Source organism: Mytilus edulis, chromosome 3 (genome assembly GCF_963676685.1).
Source record: "Mytilus edulis chromosome 3, xbMytEdul2.2, whole genome shotgun sequence".
NCBI classification, from domain to species: Eukaryota; Metazoa; Mollusca; class Bivalvia; order Mytilida; family Mytilidae; genus Mytilus; species Mytilus edulis.
In genome coordinates this window covers 58,215,499-58,230,341 of record NC_092346.1, presented here as the reverse complement: position 1 = coordinate 58,230,341, position 14,843 = coordinate 58,215,499, and the positions used below count along the sequence as shown (strand labels likewise).

Here is a 14,843-nt window from a genome sequence, read left to right as displayed (position 1 = left end):
GTACTTTAAGCTTTGGGATTTTTATCAAAACAACAGTTAACATAAATGTTAAACCCATAAAGAAAACCCTATAAACTATATCTTGATTGAATGTGGATTAAGCTTGAAATACATTTATTATTTTACACATGATCTTTTGCATGGTTTTCAAGATAATTCAAAGCATTTGCAATCTACTTCGTCATATACTTTCTGAAATATTTTGTAGATTGATATTGCATATCTAACTATATAACTATAACGATATTTTAGGAATTAATGAATGGTCACCTATGTAGAGCTGCTATGCCTAACCAGACTAATTCACCAGGCAGTAAGTATGTTTTACACCATAGCATTTAACTAGTATCAATCATAAAGACACTTTCACTTTAAAGTACATACAATGTAATCTAAATGTTGCATCAATTATTGAATACCTATTATATTCTTTTTGGTTTTAAGTTGGGATATAAATGATTAGCTATCTTGAAATTATCATGAACTGAAAAAGGGTATAAATTTCTAGTTAAACTTAACAACTTCAAATATTTCATAAATATGGTAATCTTTTATTTGCAGTTGAAGCTTGCCTGAATGGACTGAAACATATGTTGCCAAAAGACCTTGCAATCCTGTTACTTGGTAAATGGTATACAGCAAGAAATACACCAGGAGGCCTGGGGAACCAGTCTGAATGGGCCTTGTTTACAAGATGTCTACTTAATTTGATGGGCTATGATACTACCAGATTAGCCTTAACAAGTCAGGTAATGTGGATTCATGAATGTCTGCTAATGTCTTGGAATTCATTGCTAGAAGCAAATCACAAATTTAAAGATTGAGTGAATTACATATCAACTATTATATAAAGTTGCAATTATAACTACTTGCTGAGATACCTTTGAAACTACAGATATTTTTTTAAACCACTATAAATTGTGAAGTTTTTGCTATGTTTTATTATTATAAGATATCATTTATCCATACGTAACTGAAAGCAGTATGTGAATATCAAAATAAAAGTGACATTTATATATGCATTTAAATGACTCCCATTTTATTTTTTTATAGCAAGATTTGGATGTTTCTATGTCACCAGTTGTTGCTCAAAAGAAACCTAAACAGTCTGATCAAGGTTGTGAAGAGGTGAGTGACCTTTTTTAACTGTTCATACTTTTGAGTTGAAATCCCCAATGCATGGTTGAATTATGTACATTTTGAATTATATACAAAAGTTAAAATTAACACCTGGAAATCTTGATATCTATAGTAAGCAGAAATTTCCCATTTGTAAATTGCAATTCATTCAATATTGCCAGTGCTATTAGGTACAAATGATTTAAGAGGGAATAACTTTTGATGTTATTTACTATAAAGAAATGTTATAATGCTACAGCTTGTTATATTTTTATAAATATAAATAATATAAAAAAGAAGATGTGGTATGATTGCCAATGAGACAACTGTCCACAAGAGACCAAAATGACACAGACATGAACAACTATAGGTCATCGTATGGCCTTCAACAATGAGCAAAGCCCATACCGCAAAGTCAGCTATAAAAGGCCCCAATAAGACAATGTAAAACAATTCAAATGAGAAAACTAACGGCCTTATTTATATAAAAAAATGAATGAAAAAACAAACATGTAACACATTAACAATCGACAACCACTGAATTACGGGCTCCTGCTAGTTCAAAGCCACTAACAACTAATAAACCAAATCATGCATCTAAGACTAAGGCAATGACAAAAATAAAAGTTATTTCTAAACTGTTATACTATAGTCATGATTATTTTCTTTAGTAAAAGACATTCGTAAATTTGATATCAATATAAAAGTATGTATAAAGAAGACATATGTTGATTTCACATTGTAAAAGAAAATACTTATCAGAAAGATATTCAAAACTACCATGTATTTTACAGGACTGGGACTTTTTGGTGAATTCTGACCACAATGAATTTATGAATGCTACCATGGAATCATCACTGGGTCTAAGTCATGCTAGCTCATTACCTGATGCCACAGCATACTCCAAGCCTTGTGGCATCAATACATCTGCACAATTGTTTGCACACATACCATCTATATTGATGGCTTTACATCTGGTTTATGAGGTAAGCTAGGGTGTTTTATTCTTGAAATTAATGTCTAACACAGGAACTGTGTTTACATTATACAAACCATAATTGAATTCAGTGAAAGACAAAATATCCAATTATATTTATAGATTACTGTTGATTATCTCAATGAGATTGGTTTTCTCGCTTGAGCTGGTACGGCGAAAGCGAGAAAAGCTATCGAGTTGAGATGACCAATGATAATCTGTTTATCGCTATTTTACCTATCATGACGTCAATTTTATGTCAATTTCATTAGCAATGCCACATGCCCCCTTAGTTTCTAGCTATAATTTTCATATCACTTGACTCCGCTGAGGAAGGAAATTTTCAGCCTTCAAGATCAAAGGAAAATTTGGTAAAATAGCCATAATGCAAATTATCAAGTAAATATGATATAAGGTTTACCTTTGGACGTTTTCATGACTTGTAAATTGCACATGTCTGAATAAATCTTTGTTAGATATACTGTTTTATTTATCAACGTTATAAATTGTAATTTCAAGAAGTTATTCACCTTTGGAATTGAATGACACATGTAATATGATGCTGATGTTGTTTTAGGTGCAATTTACAGATCAGCATTAAAACTGTGTTCATAACAAGGCTTCCAAAACGGTCATATATTCCGGTCATTTGTATAATGTCCGGTAAAAGTCCGGCTGGGCAAATCATGAAACGGTCATATACTTTTTAGTTTCAATGCTTTTTCGGTCATTTTTACATAATTCACGATCTTTTTGACCCAACCTTTTGCCTTTTAATAACATCAACACATTTCCGGTCATAAATGTGACATGATGATTAATTACTATCAAAACAACACCTACTTCAATACTTTCTAATTTTAATCGAGGCTAATTAGTAGTTGAACAGCTGAAATCTACCTGTTCAGGTGACAGGTGAACTATGTTCAGTACCGGACATCGTATAAATTGATAGGTTTATTCACAATTATTTTCTTACATTTCAGCGGTTTGTATCTAATTGATTTAGTCCAAAAGATTAAAATTATTAGAAATTAGTTTATCAACATGATTTGATGAAAAATTTTATAAAAAGGTTTTAAATAAAAAATCGTCAGAACTTCGTCGTATGAACTAGAACACGTGTGCGCATGTGCACAGGTGAGAAATTAAATAATGCATCCTACATTTCTTTAAAAATGCTAAAATTATCATTGATACCTGTATCTAACGTTCAATTCAAGTATTTTGTTGAAGAAATAACGTGGAAAGAGCTTCTTCTCTCAGTCTTGCTTTGAAAACGTACACGGATATTGCATATCCGTTTATGGTCCATGTTTTACCATTGTCAAGTCAACATCCGGTTGAAAACGAAAGTAAAGTTTTTGACAATGTCATTTTTCACAAATAAAAAGTCTAAGGCAGATAGGAGCACGCTGATGTGCACACTTTGAATGATGCACTGCCAATTTAACAGTAACATCCGAACATCAAATTCATATCATATCAGTAAAGTTTAAAATCGTTTTTTTTTTAATGTAATGTCAATCATTGGAATGGCCGTCTGATTACCATACTATTGCCTTTTGTGACTAAGTCTTAAGGGATTAAAATTGGGATCAGATATGAAATGTCCGGCTGGCTCAAATATTTTTTGGAAGCCTTGGTTCATAATTTCAATTTTTGTTCATGTACATGATAAAATTAAGTTGTAGTTTTACTTTGTTTTATGTACCTTTAAATATTTTGTTCATATTTAAGATGTTTAAGATATATGTAAGTGATCATGTAATGAAGAAGTATCATATAAAAATATCATGTTTAAGTGTTGATTGTTTTTGTTTTTACCAGGATATGAAGTTGAACATTTTACTAACAGATGAACTCTCTAAGTTAGCTCCCATCTTGCTGCAGATAGCCAGGTAAATAATAATCTTATGTATACTGGTGTTGAAACTAAATGCTACATGACTGATTTGTTTAGGAAACTATAAATATGGTGTTTAAACTCCTTAGAAAAACATTGTATAGACATGCCTTAAAATACCAATAATAGTTCGGTATTTGTATTTAGTTCCAGTGGTCTCGCTAGCCCAAAATAGAAGGGCGCCGCGCCCTGGGTGCCCTCAGCCACGCCCTGGGTGCCTTTATCCGCGCCCTTCTGCCCTGATGTCTTTTTCCAAAATTCTCTTGTGCCGTTTTGGTAAAATTGCCTTTTGTTTCATCGATTTCTGATCTCCAAGTTAATTACATATATGACACCTGTGTGATTGCCCCCAGGTTAATCATGTCATTACAATCAATTACAATGATAAAGACTTCAAAGGTGTTAATATCTAGGTAATTTAATTAGGACAATGTATCTTTTTGTCATACATTTGATGAATGTGTCAGCGAGTGTGTTTAGCTTGGGTCGGTATTTTCGATTTCCAAGTCACAATGGAAGAGTGTATAAATGAAAACTTTCATGACTTTAGAATTGAATTTAAGTCATCAAAATAAAACTATGCCTTCACAGAAATGCCTTCCATCTCAACTTGTTAGCGACAAGCACAGTTTTTAATTAACGCAAACGTGTTGGAAATTAATTTTGGAGTTACTTCCCCTGTTTTAGCTTATTACAAATTTGTGCTCTAAAAATATTATCTAGTATCAAAAAAATGAATAAAGAATCAATTGAATATATAATAACATAATAATGTTACCTTAAGGATATTAACTGTCTTTGAACATATTAAAAAAAATATATTGCAATTTCTGTTTGATAATTATACTTTTAGCAATCCATGTTCTAAACATTGATAAATTAGTAATACACACTAACTTAGAGTCATAACTACACAAACAATGAAATAAAGACTATAGTTAAAATGCATCTTTATTTTAAAAAAACCAACATATACAGTAAAAAAAAAAAAGATTTGTTAACTCGTGATACACACAGAAACGTAGACAAAAAAATTAGCAGTGCCTTTTCTTATAATAAAAAGTGCCCTGCCCTCCACTGGCACCCTGCCCCTTTTGATTTCTAGCTAGAGCACTGAGTTCCTTGCATGATATAGAAAAAAAAACCTCAACACATTCAAACTTATATTGATATGTAGACTCATAAATAGAATAACATGTTTTCTTTTATTTTAGTGATTTGAAGTGTTCTAACTACACAGATTATTACTGTAGAGATTATCCACATTTGTTTCAACAAATTGATGACATTAGTCAGATAAACAGTGGTAGGTATTATTTAAGTCACCAGTCTCCATACTAGTTTTAATGTTTGGGGATAAGATCTGTTCACTTTTTCCCCATTGGAAAAGTGTTCATCTGAATAGTTAATTTTCAGTAGGACATCATTTCAGTGAGTGTTGATTCCCTTGGAAATCACAGTGGCGGATCCAGAAATTTTTATAAGTAGGGGCCCACTGACTGACCTAAGAGGGGGCCCGCTTCAGTCACGCTTCAGTGATTTCCTATATAAGCAACCAAATTTTTCCCCAAAAAGGGGGGGCCCGGGCCCCCCCCTAAATCCGCCTCTGAATCATATTATGTTGAAGGACAAACTTGTTGATTTTCTTATTGACTAACCATATTTAAACATGTGGTAATTAAAATCTAAAAAGAGATCTTTATTAGATCTTACTTTTGAAACACACAAGGCGTAAACAGAATTTTTTTTCTCCAAATGTCTATTGGTCAGTAGGATAGTTTGAGTTTAGCTTGTTTACAATGGAATTTGTGCACATTTACCTACAACATAGCTGCTGTGGGAAATAACTCTTCCTAAAATTGCCACTTTGGATTTGGATATACTTTTTAGAATGATAAACAGGATGCAACTTTTTAGGTGGTATATTTACAACTGACATTATTGGTGATTAAAATCATATTCTATCATATCTTTGTACTGCATTTTTATATCCTTTATTGTAATAAATATTGACTGTAGGATGTGTTTTCACAGTTCAGGTTTGTTTATTACGAAATCACAAGTAATTATTACAATAACTTAAAAGCCACATCTTATATTTTTCCCTGCTTTACAGCGTTTATTGTCCCCCCTTTGGGAAGCATTCTAGTTTTATTTATGAAAATATGAGCAAGTCTGATTCTTAGTATAATTTGTCTTCAGAAAATTTAACAAAGATGCAGTACCCAGGTATTTACAGTGAGCATGTACCATCAGTTTACCAGTGGGTATTGAAACATATGAGAAATGAAGATCCTGGGTTATTTCCCTTTATACCTGCAGTGTGTAACAATATCAGGAATGTTATCTCAGTAAGTACTCACAGAATAACTTGAATTTATGTTAAACTTACAAATTCACCTTAGAGATCATTTATTTATTTTATGTTTTAGTGGGGGATAATGAGTTCTTTTTTTCAGATTTATCTCTTATTTAGTAATAATTTCGGAAATAAGTTGTTAAAGGAAACCTTGTATTGATATTGATATCATTATGCCAACTAATACAAATATGAAATTGAAAAATGAGGTTTGACAGATACAACATTTTTCATTAATGCCTAATATGAGATATACTTCACTTTAAAAAAAAAATTTTAAATTACTGTTTTGATATTTTTTTTACAAATTAATACACTTGTATGCCAAGAGTAGTAGAGACAAAAAGGTACTGTGTAATCTTTTCTGAAAGTTTGCTCACAATTTACTATAATAATAATATTTCAGTTGTATGCATTGATGATGAAAAAAAAATTAAACACAGAACAAGCTATTGAGAGATGCTTAAGAAGAGTAGCGCCTGCAGGTATGTAACATTTCACCCATTTAAAACAACAAGACATAATTCTGCATTAATATATATAATTGAAATAGAAATAAAGAGTTTGCTGGATGATTGATATATATTGTTTTCTCTCCATACTATGATATTCATATAGTAAAACAGTTATTTTGAGAGAATTTGTCATTTTTCTCTGGACTAGTGGCTTTAGATAGGCCTTGTTTATGGTGGCTGCTGGATGTCTAATTTTTGTAGATCTGTCAGGCTTCTGACTTGGGACAGGCTCATAAATGTAACAGGGTTAAACATGTTTTGTGAGATCTTAACCCTCCCCTTATACCTCTAGCCAATGTAGAATAAACAAACACACAGCGAGGCACTCAGTAAAATTCAGTTTAAAATGTGACAGAGTTAAACATGTTTTGTTGGATCTTAACCCTCTCCTTATACCTCTAGCCAATTTATGTATCAATGTCATTTTAAAAGAAGTTAGAGTCTGATGTTAGAATGGATACCAGAAAAAAACTATGCAAAATGACATTTATACATAAATTAGCAAAGGACTTCTAGCTGTTACTTACAAGCAAGCTCCAGATCTCAATTAAATTGATTGAAAGATGTCTTCATCATATGAGAATCAAGAAAATTATAAGAACAGATCTATTACAGCCTGTAACAATTTGTTTTTGGATGGAAGCGAGTATAACAGAACAGAACTCTTTTGTATACAAAAAAAACTTAAGTATAACCTGAACACCAGAATATATGTAATACAATGTATTGACATAATTGATTAATTCTGAGTGATGTATCTTAGTCCACTTTTGCGACTTATTGACAACACAAAATATTAAATAAATTTCTATTTGATCAGTTTTGGTGTAAATATGGTAATTTTTATTATATGTAATAAATTTAGTTCTCGTACATTTAGAGTTTTTATATGTTGGTTAGGTTGTGTAAATATGGTGACTTTTTATTATATGTACTGTTAGCAATTTAGTTCTCTTACATTTATAGATTTTTTTTTATGTCAGATGTTTTAATTTTATTATTGATGATAAATGATAGGTACAAAGATTAAATCAGGTACTCGTAATTTAACTTTTCCTCTCCTGCTCTGGTGTTGTATTCTTCTATATCTATCAAAAGTGTATTATTCATATCATCCATGAGTAGGAACAGATGGCAGAAATTGCATGGACTATGGTGCATTATTTCAAATGGCTTCAATTCATTCATCTAACACTGCAACTTCTGCTTTATCTGCAGTCTAAAATCTCAATATTTATTCAAATAGAGAAAAAGAGATATGATTGCTTTTATGCAGTCTAAAATCTCAAAATTTAATCAGATAAAGAAAAAGATATATGGTTGCTTTTCTGCTGTTTTAAATCTAAGTATTTAATCAGATTGATTAAAATAGATATGGTTGGTTGGGCATTCTTTGCATACTTAGCAGCTAGCAAGTTTCCTTTCTATTGGTGAAGATTGCCTTGCTTCCTTACAATCATTCCTTTAACAGTTAATGAAATAATCCTTTTACCTCATAGAAATCCCAGGATACCTAGACAGCAGTAAAATAGATAATACCAGATGGATGGACAATGCTATTATTGCTCTTTTCAATTTTATTTTTCTGTCTAAGAAGGTAGTAATATAACAATGGCATTAAGAATGGACTGAAGCTCAAGTTTTTGTATTCATAAATAATTGCTGCATATTTTTGGCAGCTGAAGAGACAAATATACAAATAGGAAAATGGGGGAGGGGTTAAGAGGGTGATAATAACTCTCCAATTTTTTATACCCCACCTACAATAATAGAGGGGCATTATATTTCTGGTTTGTGCATCCATTAGTTTGTCTGTTTGTCCCTATGTTTTCATTTGTTCGTCAGTCTGTCTGTCCAGCTTCAGGTTTAAGTTTTTGGTTAAGGTAGTTTTTGATAAAGTTGAAGCTTGAAACTTAGTACACATTTTCCTTATGATATGATCTTTCTCGTTTAAGTACCAAATTAGATTATTGACCCAAATTTCACAGTCCACTGAACATAAAAACTGCAAGTGGGGCATCCATGTACTATGTCTAGTATGGTATAAAATTCCTAAGATATGTTAGATTTGTTTGTGTTGTCCCTGTAGTACCAATTTATTTATTTATCTTGTTATTATGTATTTTCTCCTCATCTTCATATTCTATATGTTGAATATGAATCAATTGCACGTTTGCTCTATTTGTCATGAGTGGATTGAGAATATATATATTTATGCAGCAAATACTTATGGAGAAAGATGCATGTGGTTGAATGGTGTTTGGATTCTCCTCAATTTTTGCAAGTTAATTGTAGGAAGATATTTATATAAAAAAAGTTATAGAACATGTTGTAATGTGTTTTTATGCCCCACCTACAATAGCAGAGGGGCATTATGTTTTCTGGTCTGTGCGTCCGTCAGTTTGTTCATCTGTGCGTCACTTCGTCCGTCTGTCCCGCTTCAGGTTAAAGTTCTTGGTCAAGGTAGTTTTTGATGAAGCTGAAGTCCAATCAACTTGAAACTTAGTACACTAGTTGCTTATGATATGATCTTTCTAATTTTAAAGCCAAATTAGACTTTAACCCCAATTTCATGGTCCACTGAACATAGAAAATGAAAGTGATAGTTTCAGGTTAAAGTTTTTGGTCAAGGTAGTTTTTGATGAAGTTGAATTCCAATCAATTTGAAACTTAGTACACATGTTCCCTATGATATGAATCATATGATCTTCCTAATTTTAATGCCAAATTAGATTTTTTACCCAATTTCACAGTCCATTGAACAACGAAAATGATAGTGCGAGTGGGGCATAAATGTTCTTTGGACACTTCTTGTTTTTTGTAAATTCATTGGGGTGTAAAAGTGTTGACTGAAGTACATTTTGTATGAAGTGCAGAAACACTTTTACAACCCTATGAAGTTACAAAAAGAAGTATTCAATACTTATACATGTAATTACATTTTCTATCAACTTTTTCTTTGATTAACCTGTGTACATTATTGTGGGACCTCATGTTATCATGAATGTTACATTTCATTGTGTAATGAATGTCAATTTCAGAAGGACGTGAGATTGCTGTTAGCCAATCAAAATAATGTATCATAATGAAACATACATGGAATGTAATTATTAAGAAATGTAAATACTTGCTATATATCATGTTGACTATTACAAGAGTTGAAAATTGCAGTATTTTGTGCAAAATGTGATTATCACACGAAGTTCTCTGACAGTAATATTTCAGACAGGACAACTTATTAAGTCTATTATAAAATTCTCATTTATTTTCTCTTTATTATTTTTATTACATGATAATTTAAGACATTATAGACATGCTGTTTGTATATATATATATATAGACTGTTAAATTACATATATATATTTCAGGCCACAGAGCTCCTACCTGTGATTTATCTATGTCCAGGAGTTTCTCAAGGAGTTTCTCTATCACTGTACCTACAGCTAGTGTATTAGAAAGGATGGTTCTATATATGACAGAACTTGGTATTTATTAAACTTATTACATTATTTTATTGACACTTTTTCTTTTAATTTATAATAATAAAAATTTAAAATAGAAATAGGGAATATGTCAAAGAGACAACAAATCGATCAAAGGGGAGATATCAGCCAAAGGCCACTAATGGGTCTTCAAGGCAATGAGAAAATCCTGCACCTGGATGTGGGTCTCAGCTGACCCCTAAATAAAAATGTGTACTAAGTCCTGAAAATGGATGTCGTTCTAAATGATTTATTATAAATAGAGCAAGTTGATAACTTTTTTCTCTTTATTCTTACAAAAATCTGCTGAAAATGCAGACTTGTAATACATGTATGAATTGAGTTTTTTATGCATAATTCAACTAAAGTCATATTTAATGACTACTATATATAAATCTTAGATTGGAACTGTAAATAAGGGATAAAGTAGTTGAGAAGAACTGAAATTTTAAAGTGATCGATATTACTAATCTTAATACAATAATGATAAGTTTGGTTTCCTTAAGGCTTATAATGATCTGTTTGAAATATTTTCAGGTATGACAAAGAGAGATTTAGAACGTCTTCCAATAGGAATAGCTTTACCATTTCGTGAAGCTATATTCCACTGTAGATGCAATCCACCCTCTGATTGGCCAGAGGAGGCATATGTACTCATAGGTATTACTAAACCTTGAATATCATTTTTTATTGGAGTAGAAATGTGTTTCTAATTAGATAATGTATGGGGGAGACAGGGGTAAAATTCTTAGTTGTCAACCAAGTGAGATCTCTTAAATTTTTCAGGAAATTTTCACTTGTATAAATGGTTATACACCAATATTGTTCAAGTTATTTGTTTTATCAAAATTTAAAAAAAGGTTTAAGTACATCTAACAATTGTTACTTATAAGAAACAGAAATCCTAAAAGTTTTCACCTAATTTCTAAAAAAGATTTTTTTTTTTACAAATGTTGTAGCAGTAGATTGTTTAAGATAATCCTGCACCTTCTGTTATGTACTTTTATAGGTCGACAAGATATATCTCAACTGTTATCACTTACTAAAGCTAAACCAGAACCAAGACCAGGTGTAAATAATTGGTACCAGTCTAAAAATAAGGAAACAAAGGAAGAAGAGGATGGCATGGCACATACTGATGAAGAGGTAAATGTTAATATGGTTTACATTGATACGACTCATACTGTAAAATGGCCAAGGGAGTTTGCTAACTATAGCATATTTCAATGGTCTTTCTCAGGTTTCCTCACTTTTTGTGATTAAGAAAAGTTAATGACATGGGTATAATTAGATGTGGATGTTATACCTGAGACAAATAACTAACAATGACCATAAGACAAAGACGTCAACATCTAAATGTTATCAATTTGTATTTTCTTCTATTTCTTTCAGCTTCTAAAACTGAGATTTAGTGAAGATTTACGAGTCCAAGAAGTAAGAAGACTGTTACAATCATCAAGGCCTGCTAGGATAGCTCTTGTGCAGAGACCAGAAGTTAGGTAAATACCATAGAAAGCTTCCATCTATCTCTCCATCCGTCTACCCACAAGAAAACTTTCGTCAAACTTTTCATGGTTTTCTATGAAAGGGAATGATTTAAAATACTTGGTCTGTAGCTTGATACTGTTGAGTTATAGGGAGTAAACAATTTTAAGTGTATTAACTTTCTGTTTGCTTATAGTTTGACACTTTACAACACTTATTGTACAAACTTTCTTTGGCTCCTATTGAAGGTATATCAACAAGTTTTCTTAGCATCAGTGAAACGGTATTATCAATTATGATCCATTAAACATATAACCTCAAGCAACTGTATACATCGACTCCAGTCCAGATCCAGTATTGGTATTGTTTTGTATCTTTAAAATCTTGCTTTTTGAAAGTTTACTGTAAGACTTGCATTGTGATTTTTTCCCTTCATAATATTTTTAAATGAAAATTATGTATATGATAGATATAACGTGAGGGTACCCAAATTGCACCGAGTACCCAAATTGCACCTATTTAGCAAAAATAGCCACGGAAATCTTCCCAGATTTCCTAGAGACTAAACCATTTGTATTTTCAGTATGATTTGATACTATGCACGTCTTCCAACATAGGTTAAAATATTTAGAGATACACAAAACGTTCACAGTATTTATCAACAGGTGGACTGTTTACTGAAAAAGCTAAATGTACGGAAACGTCATCTTTTTAAAATCAGCAAATACAATATGTTACAAGTATCCATTTCGTAAAAAATGAAGAGTACGCATGGACTTATATCTAATTATTGAGAATATTTTAAGAAATTAAACAAAAGCTCGGTTTTCAGACTATTGATGATGCGAATTTAAGCATGGATGCAATTTGGGTACTCCTCATTACAGAATCATTGATGGTTTGGAGGTAAGTTCAGACCAATTTTTCTATGATTCCAAATGAACTCAAAATTAAATTGGAGAAACCATATAGTGAATAATGATACATCTACAAAATAAACACATACTGAAAACTTTTGTGTGAAGCATATATAAACGTAGGTTAAAAAACTGTCAAAATAGGTGCAACTTGGGTACCCTCACGTTATAGATATATATACTGCATTTTATTATTCTAGGAATTATGTCACATTGTGAAACAGAAGTTGATATAAACTCATATTTATGAAATTTGATATTTCAGTGACCATGATTTTATTGAAGAACAGGAGAGACATTTGTACTCTATTTGTATCCGGACAATGGCATTACCATGTGGAAGGTGGAGTATATTTTATGATTGACTGATTGACTGCTTGTTAAATGTACATTTAATGCAAAGGCAATACTCTATTAGAATTCAAAACTTCATAGTAGGATTTAAATTGTATCAGGTTTTTTTAAAAAGTTTATTGCAAACATTAAAAACTGCTAGGTATTTTTTGTGACATATGAACATGTGAATATGAATGAAATTGAGGGAAAAAGAATATAGAGCCAATCAACAATAAAAAGCTTAGTAGTGAGTATGTGTTACCATGGACATTTTACAATTTGATATGTCTCTGATATAAGAACAACAAAATTTAATAAATTGCTATGTTGGGTTTATAACAATGAAATACATAGTAAGCATATTTGTCATGCTGTGTTGTAAGTCCTAACTAAACTTTGACAAACTGTGATATGAAAATACTACCATCCCATTTAAGATCATGAAAACTTTTAGTTGTAGAAAAGAATGTTTCATTTTGTAAAAGTTGTTGTGAGTGCCTTACATTTATTTCTTTAAGTTCAATAATAAAACATAGATACATGTATAATGATGTCAATTTGTCTAAAATAAATATGATTACTTTGCAGAGGAATGTTCACGATGTGTTCTTACCATCCACTCCCTACAGAAGCTTTACCTACACCTAAATTATGTCTGACAGGAAGAGCCCCACCAAGGTTAGTGTTCCAAATCATAGTATTATGACAGGTTAACAATTATAACCTATTCATAATGTATGTTTTTTATTTTGATGAATGAGGGGTTTAATGTTGTCCTAGTTCAGATCATAATTGTATTAAAGGTTTTATGAATTATGCCCTTTCATTAATTAATAATTTATTCTTATAGAATCATTTGAGATTTCTGTATTTTTCTTTTGTATTTGGTTAATTTCCTAAAAGTAAAAATGTTTATAGACCCAGAATTTACTGCAATTTAATTTTAAGTGAATAAAAATTTCTTTGATGCATGTATAAAAATATAATGATGTGGTATGACTGCCAATGAGACATTTCTCCACCACAGACAAAATTAAATGACACTGATGTTAACAACTATAGGTTACTGTACAGCCTTCAACAATAAGCAAAGAACAAACTATAAAAATGGTTGAAAAGGGCTTACAGATCTGATAGTACTTGCAGTAAGTTAAAAGCCAAAAACAACTAATAAAAAATCATCTGTCTTAGACTAAAATATGAATCAGAACACATTCAACATCCAATGGATTTAGTGTAAAGACGTCATTAACAGTCATTATCTACAATCTGTTGATACTTGTATTTTGCATATTATTATGTCAAAAGCCACATAATTTAAATCTGCACACAATTAACCTTATTTGTTACTGATTAACAAGTATTTTTTAATTCACATCCAAAGAAAACAGAGAACAAACTTCTATGGGAGTAAATGAAATGAACAAATATTTGTATTTATAAACATGGATTATTTTTTCCTAGAAATGCTACTGTAGATCTAACCCACATAGATACCCCACCTAATATGTCTGCATGGCCACAATTCCACAATGGTGTGGCTGCTGGATTGAGAATGGCTAATTCATCACAGGTAAACTACTACTATTATAGCTACTGGATTAGTTAAAAATAGTATCAGTTTTAAGTTTGGTGTATAAAAAATTATTTGTAGTGAAAAATCTTTTTTTTATATGCTACAGGTAGGTTTTTAGCTTCAAAATTGTCCTTGAATTCAGATCTAACAGTACAGGGATTGAAATATAGGT

General features: G+C 31.2%; 1 protein-coding gene across 6 annotated transcripts in view; it reads left to right on the top strand.

Moving 5' to 3' along the window:
* The window catches only part of LOC139514400 (anaphase-promoting complex subunit 1-like), an 86,849-nt gene that overhangs the window by 13,172 nt on the left and 58,834 nt on the right, over positions 1–14,843 (top strand). For 5 of the 6 annotated variants that reach the window (XM_071303580.1, XM_071303581.1, XM_071303584.1 and 2 more), the window contains 16 exons: positions 253–313; positions 562–749; positions 1,054–1,128; positions 1,914–2,105; positions 3,926–3,996; positions 5,216–5,307; positions 6,204–6,352; positions 6,767–6,845; positions 7,893–7,910; positions 10,244–10,360; positions 10,895–11,017; positions 11,367–11,503; positions 11,750–11,856; positions 13,025–13,102; positions 13,684–13,773; positions 14,560–14,668. In XM_071303580.1, coding sequence (XP_071159681.1) covers positions 253–313; positions 562–749; positions 1,054–1,128; positions 1,914–2,105; positions 3,926–3,996; positions 5,216–5,307; positions 6,204–6,352; positions 6,767–6,845; positions 7,893–7,910; positions 10,244–10,360; positions 10,895–11,017; positions 11,367–11,503; positions 11,750–11,856; positions 13,025–13,102; positions 13,684–13,773; positions 14,560–14,668 — 1,686 coding nt within the window. The remainder of the gene's footprint in view (positions 1–252; positions 314–561; positions 750–1,053; positions 1,129–1,913; positions 2,106–3,925; positions 3,997–5,215; positions 5,308–6,203; positions 6,353–6,766; positions 6,846–7,892; positions 7,911–10,243; positions 10,361–10,894; positions 11,018–11,366; positions 11,504–11,749; positions 11,857–13,024; positions 13,103–13,683; positions 13,774–14,559; positions 14,669–14,843) is intronic. The other variant, XM_071303582.1, reaches the window with a different exon arrangement.